General features: G+C 38.6%; 2 protein-coding genes and 1 pseudogene across 11 annotated transcripts in view; all 3 read left to right on the top strand.

Moving 5' to 3' along the window:
• Positions 1–15675, top strand: part of LOC310738056 (uncharacterized protein) — a 491148-nt gene that overhangs the window by 245131 nt on the left and 230342 nt on the right. The window lies entirely within an intron of this gene.
• On the top strand, positions 3918–4229 carry LOC310738260 (histone H4; the record flags this gene model as incomplete). Its single annotated transcript, XM_083563245.1, has 1 exon — positions 3918–4229. The coding sequence occupies one exon, from the start codon at positions 3918–3920 to the stop codon at positions 4227–4229; it is 312 nt and encodes a 103-aa protein (XP_083419371.1).
• LOC310738221 (histone H2B pseudogene) lies at positions 4739–5185 on the top strand (annotated as a pseudogene). Its single transcript has one exon. The product of its transcript is annotated as a histone H2B pseudogene (transcript).

Here is a 15675-nt window from a genome sequence, read left to right as displayed (position 1 = left end):
CTCTTCAAATTGTAACACAGTACAAATATACTGACACTTTCCAGGATATTGTGCAACATTGTTTGGTTTTATTTCTTGCTCTTCCCAAATCTCTTCTGTTGTCCAAACAAACACACGCACACACAAATATTCAAATGATCTAGGAACTTGTGACTATAGTTATGGGCACTAATGCAATTTGATATATATATGACGTGTTCTACTGGCCTATTAGATAAACACGAAGCGAGACAAAAAGGGACTCACAGTTCACTTTAGGAAGAAACCCTGTATACCCTTAAACACTAGTATGAAATGTTTTTGGACTAATTTTTTAAGGTTTAATTTGTGAATGTTGTTTGTTTTTTCTGATCTCATCTCAGACCCAGTTCTTCTACTACATTTACTACTACTACCACCACCACCAACCATGATCCTAATAATTATTCTTAGTAAGTTGAGGAATGAGTTAAGAATAGGGTTTGATGAATACCATAAATAATAATAATGATTGCTTAATGCAGCATGGTGTGTAGTTCTGCATCGGTCTTGACTGCTATTGTGGGACCAAATCTAGAAAGTGCACATTCCTCTCTACCTTTTGTTGATTACCGAAGTCAAGTCAAAGGAATTGTTCACTTCATCAAATGATTAGGAAATATAAACAGAGATATATAGCATACACTGCATTTCCTATTCAGGTGAGCACTCAGTGAGCATACACACTCTGTGACAGTGGAGCAGTTACCAAGAAAAATGTGTCGTGATGCGCCAAGTTCTAGAATAATAGTTTGATTGACAGTCTGTACAAGTCAGCGTGACACTGTCCAAATACAATTGTAACCTTTGGTTAAAGGTATTAGAAATAAAAAGGAACCGACTACGCCACCTGGGTTATTTATTCACCCAGGAAAATAAATTGAACGCAAAAGAAAAATTAAACCAAAAAGTTACAAAAATATGAAGGACCCTGCTGGTTCGGATGGGGTTAAAGACAGAGACGTGACTTTCCAAAAATAGTACAAGTTTATTTCACAGAAAATGCTTACAAATATTTTAAAATACCATTTACAGCTTACCAGTTATTTACCCACAATTGGAGAGACTAGATTAATTCCACTTTTTAAACAGAAGGGACAAAACACCCAGCAAATCAGTGCATAATTCTTAAACAGAAGGGGAGAGTATTTTTGTGTGTTGGCTTTGTTTTTGGTTTATTTTTTGGTTTCTTTGTTTAAGTCTCAAATCACGGCTCATCAGATAATTACATGTGGAAACAATTACATAAATGGCACAAACTTATATACCCACAAAGAAAAACACAGTACAGCAAAACTGGTAACTCCCGATTAATATTTAAAAAGTATACAAGTGGCTCACAGAGCAAAAATACAAAGCCTGTTATTTTAATACACTTGCACCAGAGATAAATATCCATGTCCTCACTCAAACATAGTACAAAGAACGGTGCGCAAAATAATCTGTTAAAAACACTCAGTAACATAGCGGTTTACTACCGCGACGTCCGCTTAGTCCCAACTGTACACCAAAAGTCTAAATAGGGTTTATAAACCAGCTTGTAGAAGTCTCTAGAAACCAGCTTGTAGAAGTCTCTAGAAACCAGCTTGTAGAAGTCTCTAGAAACCAGCTTGTAGAAGTCTCTAGAAACCAGCTTGTAGAAGTCTCTAGAAACCAGCTTGTAGAAGTCTCTAGAAACCAGCTTGTAGAAGTCTCTAGAAACCAGCTTGTAGAAGTCTCTAGAAACCAGCTTGTAGAAGTCTCTAGAAACCAGCTTGTAGAAGTCTCTAGAAACCAGCTTGTAGAAGTCTCTAGAAACCAGCTTGTAGAAGTCTCTAGAAACCAGCTTGTAGAAGTCTCTAGAAACCAGCTTGTAGAAGTCTCTAGAAACCAGCTTGTAGAAGTCTCTAGAAACCAGCTTGTAGAAGTCTCTAGAAACCAGCTTGTAGAAGTCTCTAGAAACCAGCTTGTAGAAGTCTCTAGAAACCAGCTTGTAGAAGTCTCTAGAAACCAGCAGCTAGCACTCTTTGCCGCACCTGAAAAACTAACAAATAAAACACTTCAAAAAGGTTTCCCTCTCTCATAAATAACCCACAATTAAGTTGCCTACCTCATAAACAGGGGTTAAACTATTGTCACTATATGCTACCTGCGTTCATGCACACATCCCTACAAACACACATTCAGACCATGATCAGCAACTAATAAAGTCAAATAAAACAACCATCTCACCAGGGGGCCGCAACAGGACAGTATACGCAAAAATACCTTCTCTAGCCACACAGCCTACAGATAGGAAAGGTATCAAAGAGCCAAACTCAACAGTGCTTTTTATAAAGCCAAGAGCACGCTGAACTAATTACGTGGCACAGGTGTGCTCAATGTCAAAGCGCAACTCTGCAGCAGTGGGCGTGTCTTCGGATTTAAAATTAACCCATTATGTATGCCTGTCTATTTGTCTTTATTTTAAAAGCCATTAAACCGGTCACACATAGAGACCTTACCGCATATTTTGCAGCATAGGTAAAAGATGCATACACTCCCAGACAAAGTGTGTGGCCCTGTCCATATACTTCTGGACACTAGTGCAGATTGAGCACTGGGTTTGCTCAGCTTGTCAGCTCCTGCTGTGGTGGAATGATGTTCACGAATGATTTGTGAGTTCCTGTTCCTGCACTCGTATTTGCATCTGCATATATGTTTTCTCAATAAAGGAACATTTCTCCCTTTTTTAAGGTGCCATCAAAATATTGGTGCTGTAGAAGTGACTGTGTATCTGAAGCATCATCTGTCTCTGAAACTTCGTCCTATTGAATTGGATAAATAATATACATATATTTACTCAATGTTCTACAGCCCATGTAGGTACACACAATGCTCACTCATTCTGATGCTTGATGCAAATATTACCATAATCTCCTGGTCTATGTGAGAGATGTATGGATAACTGACTACTACTACTACTACTACTACTACTTCTACTACTAATACGACTACTACTATTGCTACTACTGCTAATGCAAAAAGTACCACATTAATAGAAATGAGAATAATGCTTGTTAATATTAATAATAATCATGGGCCATTCCTACAATAGTCATGCTATATTTCTTGTGTGTTGAAAAGTATAGTACAAGATTAACGCTACTACTACTACTACTGGTAGTGGTGTAAGCAGGGCAGTGGTAGTCCAGTGGTTAAGGCTCTGGGTTACTGATCACAAGGTCAGCGGTTCAAGCCCCAGCACTGCCAAGCTACCACTGTTGAGCCCTTGAGCAAGGCACTTAGCCCTATCAGCTCCAGGGGCGCTGTACCATGGCTGACCCTGCGCTCTGACCCCAGCTTCCAGATGAGTTGGGATAAGCGAAAACCTTTTAATTGCATATGTACAGTAGCTCAATATTTTGTCCCCCATCAGGTTTACACCTTTCTGGTCAGTAGTGGCACAGTGTGTAAGTAACTGAAAGCATAGTGTGTGCAATAGTTTGCATTCCTCATGATGATAAAAGCCTACTTAATGCAACAAGAACTGCAATTTGATTTATACTTCTACTGAAATAAAAATTGCAACTGAGTCAAAACAGTTTTTCTAATTATAATTCTCAATTCAAATATTTGTGTGTTGAACTGCATTAAGTGTACCATGCTGTGAGCAAAAACCAAATTAAATCAATTCCACTACATGACTATTACTATTTCTATATCACTATGTTTGTGTGGACAAAAAGCCTGAGGAAGTACAAGACTCTAGCATGTTAACGGCTGTGGCGTTTCGCTTTGAAGACATTGTTTTGTGTGATCGTTGGTTTTAGGTCCGCCCCCTCGCCTGTTCTCAACTAGGTCCTGTGGAGAGAGAATAAATAGGCGGGCATTGCGCGGGGCTTCTTTATTGAGCAGCTTGACTTTGTGAGAGCGGGACCATGTCTGGAAGAGGAAAGGGTGGCAAGGGACTCGGTAAAGGAGGCGCTAAACGCCATCGTAAGGTTCTGCGCGATAATATCCAGGGTATCACTAAGCCGGCTATCCGCCGTCTGGCTCGCCGTGGTGGTGTTAAACGTATATCCGGTCTGATCTACGAGGAGACTCGTGGTGTACTGAAGGTGTTCTTGGAGAACGTCATCCGCGATGCAGTCACATACACCGAGCATGCGAAGAGAAAGACCGTCACCGCTATGGATGTGGTGTATGCCCTGAAACGCCAGGGACGCACTCTTTACGGCTTCGGCGGTTAAACGCTTATCTACCAAATAACGTGAACACACCGGCTCTTTTAAGAGCCACCCAAATATTACAAAATGAGCTATTGTTTCTTTTACTGTGTGTGTGTGTGTGTGTGTGTGTGTGGCGGAGAAGGGGAGGAAATAACTATTTTCTCAAGTGTATGTGACTAATGGAATTTGAAATAATTATAGATATATTCTAATAAGGTAAAATGTTGCACAAGCACTACAGTTTTGTCTCAAAGTCTCGCTCTTTATATATATATATATATATATATATATATATATACTTCATATTTGTCTGTGCGTGTGCGCGCACAAAACGGCGGGCAGGGAAACAAAGCGTAGCTCAGAGGCGGGGGAGAGGGAACGGGAGAGGATGGGACGAGGGCGGAGCCTTGTATGATGAGGTTTGGATTTGTGACCAATAATACGACTCCTTTCCCTTGTACGTAATTACAATGCAGGTCTGTAAATAGAGAGGCGGCGAGGCGGCCCTTTTTCATTCTCTCGCAGTTTCCTCGAGAAGCAGCATTATGCCTACTGATCCAGCAAAGACCGCACCCAAGAAGGGCTCCAAGAAGGCTGTCACGAAGACGGCCGGCAAAGGAGGCAAGAAGCGCAGAAAGTCAAGGAAGGAGAGCTACGCTATCTACGTGTACAAGGTTCTGAAGCAGGTGCACCCTGATACCGGCATCTCTTCTAAGGCTATGGGCATCATGAATTCCTTCGTAAACGACATTTTCGAGCGCATCGCCGGTGAGTCTTCTCGTCTCGCTCACTACAACAAGCGGTCCACCATCACTTCCAGGGAAATCCAGACCGCCGTGCGCCTGTTGCTTCCCGGTGAACTTGCAAAGCATGCCGTGTCCGAGGGCACAAAGGCCGTCACCAAGTACACCAGCTCAAAGTAAAGCGTGTTATCGCCGTCTTTAAGATAAAAACCAACGGCTCTTTTAAGAGCCACCCATTTTTTCATACAAAGAGCGGTCTTCTTTGCGGGGGCAGCAATTCTCCCCGCCCGCTGACTATGACCTTTTGTATAACGAGGTAAGTAAACAAACCTTAGCATTAGAGATACAGTAGTACAGCATCATTTGAATTATAGTCATGGCAGCATTGCATAATTAGCATTAGAGCTATATTTGCAGAACAGCACAACATAATTTAATTTTGAGCTATATTTGCACATCATCTTTTGAATTAGGGCCATAGTCACACAACCGTGTTTCCCATCAGGGCCCTAGCAGCACTACATAATTTGAATTAGAACCATAGCAGCACAGCATTATTTGAATTGGAGTCATAGTAGCACACCATTGTTCTGCTAACTGTTGTGCTACTATGACTCCAATTCAAATAATGTTGTGCTACTAGGGCCCTGGTGGGATACACTGTTCTGCTCCTATAGCTCTAATGCTAACAGTGTTTCACATCAGGGCTATATAGCAGTGCAACATAATCTGAATTATAGTCATAACAGCACTGTAATTAGCATTAGAGCTATAGTTGCAGTACAGTGTTTCACATCAGGGCCCTAGCAGCACAACGTAAATTGAATTCGAGTCATAGTTGGCCCACATGATTTGTATTGTCATAACGGCATTACATAATTAGCATCAGGGCTATAGTAGCAGCACATTGTTTTACATCAGGGCCCTAGAGGCACAACATATTTTAAATTAGAGACATAGTAGCAAAACATGATTTAAATTAGAGCCATAGTTGGCCGACATAATTTGAAATATAGTCATAGCAGCACAACATAATTAGCATTAGCGCTATAGTAGCAGTACAGTGTTTTACATCAGGGCCCTAGCAGCACAACATAATTTGTATTAGAGCCATAGTAGCACAACATAGTTAGCATTAGAGCTACAGTAGCAGAACAATGTTGTGCTACTATGACTCTAACTCAAGGTATGTTGTGCTGTTAGTGCCCTGATGTGAAACACAGTTAGCATTAGAGCTATAGTAGCAGTACAGTGTTTCACATCAGGGCCCTAACAGCACAACATAACTCGAGTTAGAGTCATAGTAGCACAACATTGTTCTGCACAACATTGTTCTGCTACTATAGCTAACTATGACTCTAACTAAAGTTATGTTGTGCTGCTAGGGCCCTGACGTGAAGCACAGTTAGCATTAGAGCTACAGTAGCAGCACAGTGTTTCACATCAGGGCCCTAGAGGCACAACGTATTTTAAATTAGAGCCATAGTTTGCCAACATAATTTGAATTATAGTCATAGCAGCACTACATAATTAGCATTAGAGCTATAGTAGTAGTACAGTGTTTCACATCAAGGCCCTAGCAGCACAACATAATTTGTATTAGAGTCATAGTAGCACAACATAGTTAGCATTAGAGCTATAGTAGCAGTATAGTGTTTCACACCAGGGCCGTGTAGCCACATCAGGGCTGGGGTCCCTAGCAGCACAACGTACTTTGAATTAGTCATATCAGTACTACATAATTCTCATTAGAGCTACAGTAGCACAACAGTGTTTTACATCAGGGCCAGGACAGCACAGCATAAATTGAATTTGGGCCACAGTAGCGGAACAGTGTTTCCCACTAGGGCTATAACAGCACAGTTGGCCAAGATCATTTGGATTAAAGTCATAGTAGCACTACATAATTAGCTCTAGAGCTGTAGTAGCAGCTCAGTGTTCCACATCAGGGCCCTAGAGGCACAACATATATTAACTTAGACCCATAGTTGGCCCACATGATTTTTATTGGAGTCATATCAGCGTTACATAATTAGCATTAGAGCTACAGTAGCACATCAGTGTTTAACATCAGGGCCAGGACAGCACAGCATGAATTGAATTTGGGCCACAGTAGCGGAACAGTGTTTCCCACTAGGGCCATAACAGCACAACATGATTTGAATTAGAGCCATAGTAGCCGAGCATCATTTGACTTAGAGCCATAGTTGGCCAAGGTCATTTGGATTAGAGTCATAGTAGCACAACATAATTAGCACTAGAGCTGTAGTGGCAGCACAGTGTTCCACATCAGGGCCCTAGTAGCACAACATAATTTGAATTAAAGTCATAGTAGCGCAACATTGTTCTGCTACTGTAGCTCTAATGCTACCTATGTTGTGCTACTATTGCTCTGATTCAAATTATGTTGTGCTGCTAGGGCGCTGATGTGGAACAACTCTAATCCAAATGACCTTGGCCAACTATGGCTCTAAGTCAAATGATGCTCGGCCACTATAGTAGCAGCACAGTGTTTCATATCAGGGCCCTAGCAGCACAACATAATTTAAATTGGAGCCATAGTAGCAGAGCATTATTTGACTTAGAGCCATCATTCGCCAATATCATTTGGATTAGAGCAATAGTAGCAGCACATAGTTAGAGCCATAGTTGGCCAACATAAATCGCATTATAGTCATAGCAGCACAACATAATTAGCATCGGAGCTATAGTAGCAGCACAGTATTTCACATCAGGGCCCTAGCAGCACAACCGAATTTGAATTAAAGTCATAGTAGCACAACATTGTTCTGCTACTATGGCTATAATGCTACCTATGTTGTGCTGGTAGGTCCCTGGTGTGAATCACAGTTAGCATTAGAGCTATAGTAGCAGTACAGTGTTTCATATTAGGGCCCTAGAGGCACAACATATATTAACTTAGACCCATAGTTGGCCCACATGATTAGTATTGGAGTCATATCGGCGTTACATAATTAGCATTAGAGCTACAGTGGCACATCAGTGTTTTACATCAGGGCCAGGACAGCACAGCATGAATTGAATTTGAGCCACAGTAGTGGAACAGTGTTTCCCACTAGGGCCATAGCAGCACGCCATAATTTGAATTAGAGCCATAGTAGCACAACATAGTTCGCATTAGAGCTAATGTCCAGGTTTATTTTTTTTTACCTCAAATTTCATTAAAATTACACTTAAACTGTACAAGAGTCTGTTATTATTAATATAATCATCTTATTATTAATAATAATAATAATAATAATAACAACAATAATAATAATAATAATAAATCTAATAATGTATCTTGTATCTAATAATATTCTACATATATAAAAAAATAGGATAACTATTATACAATTTTTAAATATATAATTTAATAAAGAATATATAAAAGTAACAAGGATTTTTATTATTCCTTTTTTTTATTTACTTAATTATTCATGATTCACTCAGAACTCGTCCATTGTTATAAAAAATAAATATAAAAAAGGACAAAAATTTTAACTTTATTTAAAAACTTATTCACGACATCCTTCATTTAGTCAGATATTAAAAAATAAATCCACCAAGAAATAAATATTAAACATTTATTTTTACTGATTAAAATCTGGCATGAAGCACAGGTCCGACAAGTAAAAACCATCCGTGTGGAAACAGAGCAAAATTACCAAAAGTACCGCTCGACAAGTTGCAATGTCTCATATCACCACTAGATGGAGGCATTTTACTACTACAAAAATCGCCGATGTTTAGATTTTTTTTTTTATTTTACCTCAAATTTCATTAAAATTACACTAAAATTGTACAAGTCTGTTATAATCTATATAACCATATTTCTAATAATAATAATAATAATAATAATAATAATAATAACAATAATAATGATAATAATAATAATAAAAATAATAATAATAATAATAAATCTAATAATGTATCTTGTATATCTAAAAATCTAATTAAATCTAATTTAATCTAATCTAAATCTCATAATGTATCTTGCTACAGGGCAGGTCCTGTGATGACGTCACATAATGGGCGCTACATAATCAGTACATGTCCCGCCCCTTATCATATATGATTGGCTAGAACATTAAGCAACTCATGCGCTGATTGGACAGTTTACATACATACTAACCAGTGGCTGATAATCACAAGGCAAAAAGTTCACTTATTTTGCATCTTATATGTTCCAACAGAATTTTGTGAGGGACACATATGCTGCAATAAACACATACAAAATGCATAATATGAATGTATTTTTAATCATATATGTTCTATAAGTCCTACATATGACTAAAACCTTATAGATGTTCATGATGTAAAAACACAGGGAAAGATAATTGAATATGAAATCTGTACTTCACTCATGACTTTGCTCTTATCTTCACCTACGTGTGGTCTTTATGCCTATAGTCAATAATAGTCAATATTTTTGATTTAACTTTGATTATTTACAACAATATGTTCTGAATTGTTACAAACAACAATGAATGTAAACACATGGTCTCATAATATCATTGCTGTCAACTGCAAAGGTTAATGATATTTTGACAGTAGATCCTCGAACCAGCTTCTGCACTGTACAGTTTCCACATTTTTCTGACTGCATATAGGCGATGTTGGTCATCACTGACACAGAGAAGGTATGAAAACATAAAAAATACTGCCATCTTTTAATATAACAAAAGAGTTGTTCATTTTCTTTGTCTTTGTATATGTTTGGCTGTGAATGACTTCTCCATTGACAAATCTTCTTTTCTAGTAGCTGCCAGTAGAGGTCACGGGTACATCTAGCAATGCATGTAATGTGTTCATATCATTTTCAGACACAGGCCTAATCTTTGGCACTCCAAGTGCAGTCACTCTGTCATATCTAGCACAGATCCTTATGTGATGTTTACTGGAGGTCATTTCTATGTAGAATGATTTTATTTCAGGTGAGACATCAGGATACAGCAGGATAGCTATGTAACATTTCCTTTTGCCCTGTCTTAGCACTCTACACAGGGGACTTAAAAGATACAGCAGGCCTTAGCTATGCGTGGCAATGCACAAGACCATGCTACCCTTTTGTAAATCTGCTGAGGTACTGCATTACTGATTTTTACTTGCTTAAGCAAGTAGCCATTATAATTCTCAAACATGAAATCAGACTGGGCATAGAGAGGACCTACATTCTCAACACTTTCTAAAATGCAGGAGCACATTGTAGGTCATCTGATCTTCACCATACAAAGACTGAACTGATTTAACATAAAGCTCCAGAGCCTCATGAGCATGGTCAATATCTTCTTGACAAATGTCTGAACCTAGCAAAATGTACATGTAAAACCCAGTGGCAAAGATACTTGTTTGGACATTTCCCCCTCAGGACTGGCAAACTGTAATATTAAAGCCATTTCTGCCATTTGGGAGCTTTCCAAAACCTACGCTCAACAATAGACCGTGGGATTCAGGAAAAAAAGCTTGGAAGCTTGATTGCTAAAAGATTTTCATCTACTCTTGAATTGTTCAAACCAGTATACCATGGTTGACTGTAGCTTTTAGAATTAAACCATGAAGTGGCTATTAGCAGCCAAACCCTCAGCAACACACGATACATGTAATCAGGGACCACACCATTGATCAGGTGAAAATTGGGTCCACAATTAGAGATGCCCCTTTTATGACCAAAATGCTCTGTTCGTTATTTTTGCCAATCTCACCTATTTGCACAGTTGTGTTGTGATCTCTAAGGTCTGGCATCTCCTCCAAACAAGGATACACTCGCACAGTCCCAGTGTCTTTTCTCACTTGAACACCTGGATGAAGACTGTTTGAAATTTTGCAGCAAAGGTCGTGCAACAGCATCACATACAGCACATAATGCATAGACCTTTGTGGTTTTAATTAATTAATCTACTGGATCTTGCCATTAAGGTCTCGTTTGTCCAAGAATTTAGCATTCCTCCACAAAAGGTTTGAGGAAGCTTGTCATTAGTGGTTCAGATGAGCCAAACCACAAGGCATATAGTAGACATTTTTATCTCTTTTCTCAGGGGGTACTTCTTTAACAAATCATAGTAAGGGCCAAATGCTGAATTTATATGACTGGAACACAGAAAAGAAAGAATCGCTAACTGATTTTAGATATTTGTACAACTTCCCATCAGAAATATCCGTTATTTCATCCCTGTTTTGGTCATTGTAAATCTTTTTGAATTCATTCTCCAGAAGAGCTTTAAATGGATCCCTCAATGGTATACAAATAAAAGACTGACCAAATTCTACACTTTGTCTCACAGTTTGTGTTGATGAGCAAATCTGGCATTTTAATCCACTGTCCTTAGACACTGAAAAGCCAATGTAAGAGCTGCAAATACCACAATAATGAGGATATTCTGATTTGTAGACAAAACCAATTTAAACACCTTTTCTAGAATGTACTTGCTACGTGGGACGCTTGCAGCATCCCCACTAAATAACCTTAACAGCTTCAGTAAGTCCTCCATTAAAGCCCCTGTTACATTGTGCTTCATAGGAAAGCAACTATGTTCATCCAACTGTTTTCTGTGACATGGTTATTTGAGAAACCTGACGTGGCCCAGTTGATATTCAATAACAAATGGAAAAAGAACAAAATAAGGATCATATTTAAAGTATTTACTAAAAGATTTGTGTTAAGCTTTAATGTTGATCTACTTATTTTTAAACTCGACAACATTGCATTCCGCTATGTCCTGAATTACGCATCACATCTTACGTTCAGTTTATCTACACATTTAGAGACGTACAAAATGTGTGTATGTAACAAAATGTGAACCAAAATGACATACAAATGTCCTTATTTACCTGCACCTCTGATGAAGTCCCCTCTTCTGCACTTTCTGATGGATGAGACACAGGGCTGTAACCCTTAAAAGACTTATAGAAGATATACGAGTTGAACTATAATAGAAAATATAGCAATAAAAACATGTAGAAATATAGCTAAAATAGAAATATAAAAATGTTTACCTGTATTTCTTTGAATATAGACTCCTCAGTCCTCAGTGAAAGATTGACCTGGATTAGGGGACAAAATGAACTGATAAATGTGAATATGAAGAGAATGTTATTTAAGAAATAAAGATTCAAGTATTAAAAGATGGTTCTTTTCGAGGGAGGGAAACTCACATTAGTGTTTGATGATCGTGACTGTTTGTCGACATCCTCAACAGCAATTTGGTAAATCACAGTGATGAATTTAAGTTTAAATCCAAACCCCATGTGTAATTAAAGAAACTCTTTAGACAAAACTGACAGTCCAGTAGATGCATTAAGAACAGAATTTAGTAAAGATTTAGACTAAGATTTAGTTTGATACTGAATGATGGTGTTTTTTTCAAAATATTGATCAGTTGACTTTTAATTGGTCTTTATCTAAATTGTCCTGCAGCTTTATTTTGTATTTTCTTGGTAAAATCAATGGTAAAAACTTATTTTTTATGATTTTCACACAAGTGTGTTGTGGCATTGTGCTTACAATTGCAGTTGTGTCAAAATCTATTGTTTAGTACATGGTATTATTATTAACCCAAACCAAGACAGACATCTTTTATTATTGTTCTTTACAAACAAAAAAAATTGTACACTTCTGCAAAGCACTTCCTGTGTGAAGTCCAATCAACACATCTGTTTCCGATTTAGCGAGTTAGAGAAATGTAAACAATGTGTGATTCTACTCAAGAAGTTCAGTATGAGTGCTCTACTGGGATTATAGGAACTTGTGTTATGTCTTTCAACCATTCACAATATGCAGAGTTACTGAACTGTTGTAAAAGTAAGCATGTAGTAAATGTGTATTTATTTTTATTTTTTTTATACATTTATTTTGTTCCAAGTCCGTTTTGACTTGCATCAGCCGCTATATGTTTGTCAAACATGCCATCATCAGTGGACCCCTGACTGAAGGACATCCTTCGGAGTGGCTATTGGCCAGCTTCTGTCAACAGTTCCACACTTTATACACTGGACCTCCTGAGCTGCTTTCAGGAACTCAAGGTCATCTCTCCGGGATTCTCCAGACAAGCCTTCACAAAGCAGCTGAAACATCGCACTAAGATTGAAGGAAGAGTAACTGTAATTGTTTTACCATATTATAAAACTTCTTTCTGTAAACAGACATCACATATTCTATTATATATGTATATCTTCCAGTCTGGACATATCAATGTCGATACACTACAGCGCAGCTTCTTAGAGTTTTCATCTGCTTCATTTGAGGAAAAACAGCTCTGCTGTGGTGCTCCTTTCACCTGCACGCATGTCCAGTCTGTAGGATTTAGTGGTAACTAGCGGTGTGGTTGTAGATTACAACCATCTTCCTCCAAGCTGAAGTAGAAAAAGTGATTGGTTCTATCTAGAGCCAGTAGTTTGTTTTTCCATTGTGGGTTACCGTAGGAACATGGCGGCTTCCGTGGAAGGGGACCATATTTAGATAAAAAAACTGCTCATTCCAAATTAATTAAAGCACAATTCTTATTTTCAGGAATATGTGTAACCCTAAATGTTACACACTGAACCATTGACTTACCTGTTTATCAATCTAAAGTGAAATTTTCACATACTTCAATTATTGCAGCTTTGCTTTCATTTTTTTTAGGTGCAATACATTTTCACTTGTTGAACAGTGCTGTGACAAAACCTCTACCCCTGTACTTCCTGTCTTTCTAGACAGCAGCACGCTTCCACCGCCTTAGAAGGAAGCTGGCAGAAGACAAAAAACTCCTTCTTCAGGAGATCAAGAACTACAATGGTCTTGTACTATACTCTGAAACAAACATTGATGTAGCTGTGGTGGAGCATTCCCTTACTGGAGAGAGCACCATGTCTCAAATATGGTCGTGGGAGGTTCATGGCAGTGGTATGTCAGCTTTCAGACGCTTCACCAGAATGTATTTACAGGTCAGCTATATAGAGTACAATGAACTAAGATTTAATTTGGATAAAAGAAGTATGTGTTTGTAGTTACAAAACAGTGCCATGCTATTATGCAAGATCGTCTCATATAAACATATAACTATTGTTGATTCTTAGCAAACATTTCAATCAAGAAGCAAATGCATGAACAAGTGATGTTGACAATGTGACTGCAAGAGGACAAAAGCATTTTGGTGTTGGAGATGGAACAACACTGCACATGCTTGCAGAGCCTGCCAGTTGTTCTCAAATACAAGATAGCTGCGGAGTGAAAGTTTAATAAAACCCCTGTCCATATTACAATAAAAAAACATATCAGTGTCTATCACAGAACTTGGATGAAGTAGAACAGCTCTGTTTGAGATGGTCATTTGTCTTTAAAGTCTTAGGGCTTTAAAGTGTGTCACATTTGCTTAAGAGATTTATTGTATTGTTGCTGTTACATGAAAGCTGAAATGAACTAAATATTTTGAACATTACAATTTGTTTCCTGATGTGTAACAAAAGGTTAGCATAACATCAAGCTTATTATTATCTCCTCCAGTCAACATAGAAAATCCAGCTGGTCAGCGTCATCAAAAACCTTTTTATTAATGTAACTCCTTGAATTCTACACAAGGTGTTACTTTACCACACCTGTAGAAGAAAGATGTTAACATAAAATAGCTATTAGACATTGGCTGCAACACAAATCGCTTTCTGCTGCTTTGGGCTTCGCTGCATAAAGTCACCTCAGTGAGACATCAGAGTTGCCTTAAGTGGGTTTATTCCACAGGTAGCTGGCAGTATGACAATGATGCACAAGAAAATGCCAGCCATCCTGGTATACAGATTTAAATGGGTGAATTGTTGCCTCATGAAGCACTCTTAAAATGTAGTTTGTCTTTGATGTTATCTCTTTTGTATTTTGCGATGTAGACAAGGGAAATGAGGGACTTTGCTGTCTCTTAAGAAGAAGATGTCAGAAAGGTTGCAAGTGGTCCTCTAACAGTACAAGACTGCTTTAGGCCCTAAAGCCTCTGCCCTTCCACATGTTGAAGCAGAAGATCAAAGTGGCCTCAGTAGTCCAGACACCAGTAAGGATGAAGAAGAAAACACAATTTAGGTAATTAACTTATTCAAATGTATGATTGTTTGTTCTAAAAAAAAAATAGACCAGGGTATAGAAAAAAAATAGACCAGGGTGCTTGAATAAGCATTGTGCTTGTGCATGGAGAACATAAGCAGCCCTGAAGAGTTCAGTCAGTTTTAAGCCTTGTGGCACCTGTTTTTAACAGCCAATCAGCTCGTAGCAAAGTTAGCTGGTCAAGTCCCTAAACTGTCAGCTGGTTGAGCCTGGTTGAAGTCAGTGTTGACTACACATGGCTTAATTAGTTTGGTGGAATGGCTTGAGCCTGCAGTGAATGTTACTGTTAATTCAAGCCAGGTTTTTTCAAGTGAGCACAGCTTTCCATTAACTGTGTTGATGAAATACCCCCATTGCTGTTACTCTTCAGAATTTCTTTGTGTATTTGTTGATGCTTTACAAGGTCCCCTGGTGGTCTAGTGGTTAGGATGTGGCGCTTTCACCGCTGCGGCCTGGGTTCGATCCCCGGTCAGGGAACCAACCCCGGCCACTCTTAGTGCCGGTCCCAAGCCTGGATAAATGGGGAGGGTTGCGTAAGGAAGGGCATCCAGCGTAAAAACATGCGGATGATCCGCTGTGGCGACCCCTAATAGGAGAAGCCAAAAGAAAGTAAATTTGTTGATGCTTTACACATACAAGAACTGAACTTCACCTTCTT

This window comes from Silurus aristotelis (assembly GCF_946808225.1).
Source record: "Silurus aristotelis genome assembly, chromosome: 15".
NCBI classification, from domain to species: Eukaryota; Metazoa; Chordata; class Actinopteri; order Siluriformes; family Siluridae; genus Silurus; species Silurus aristotelis.
This window is presented reverse-complemented; position numbering and strand designations above follow the sequence as displayed.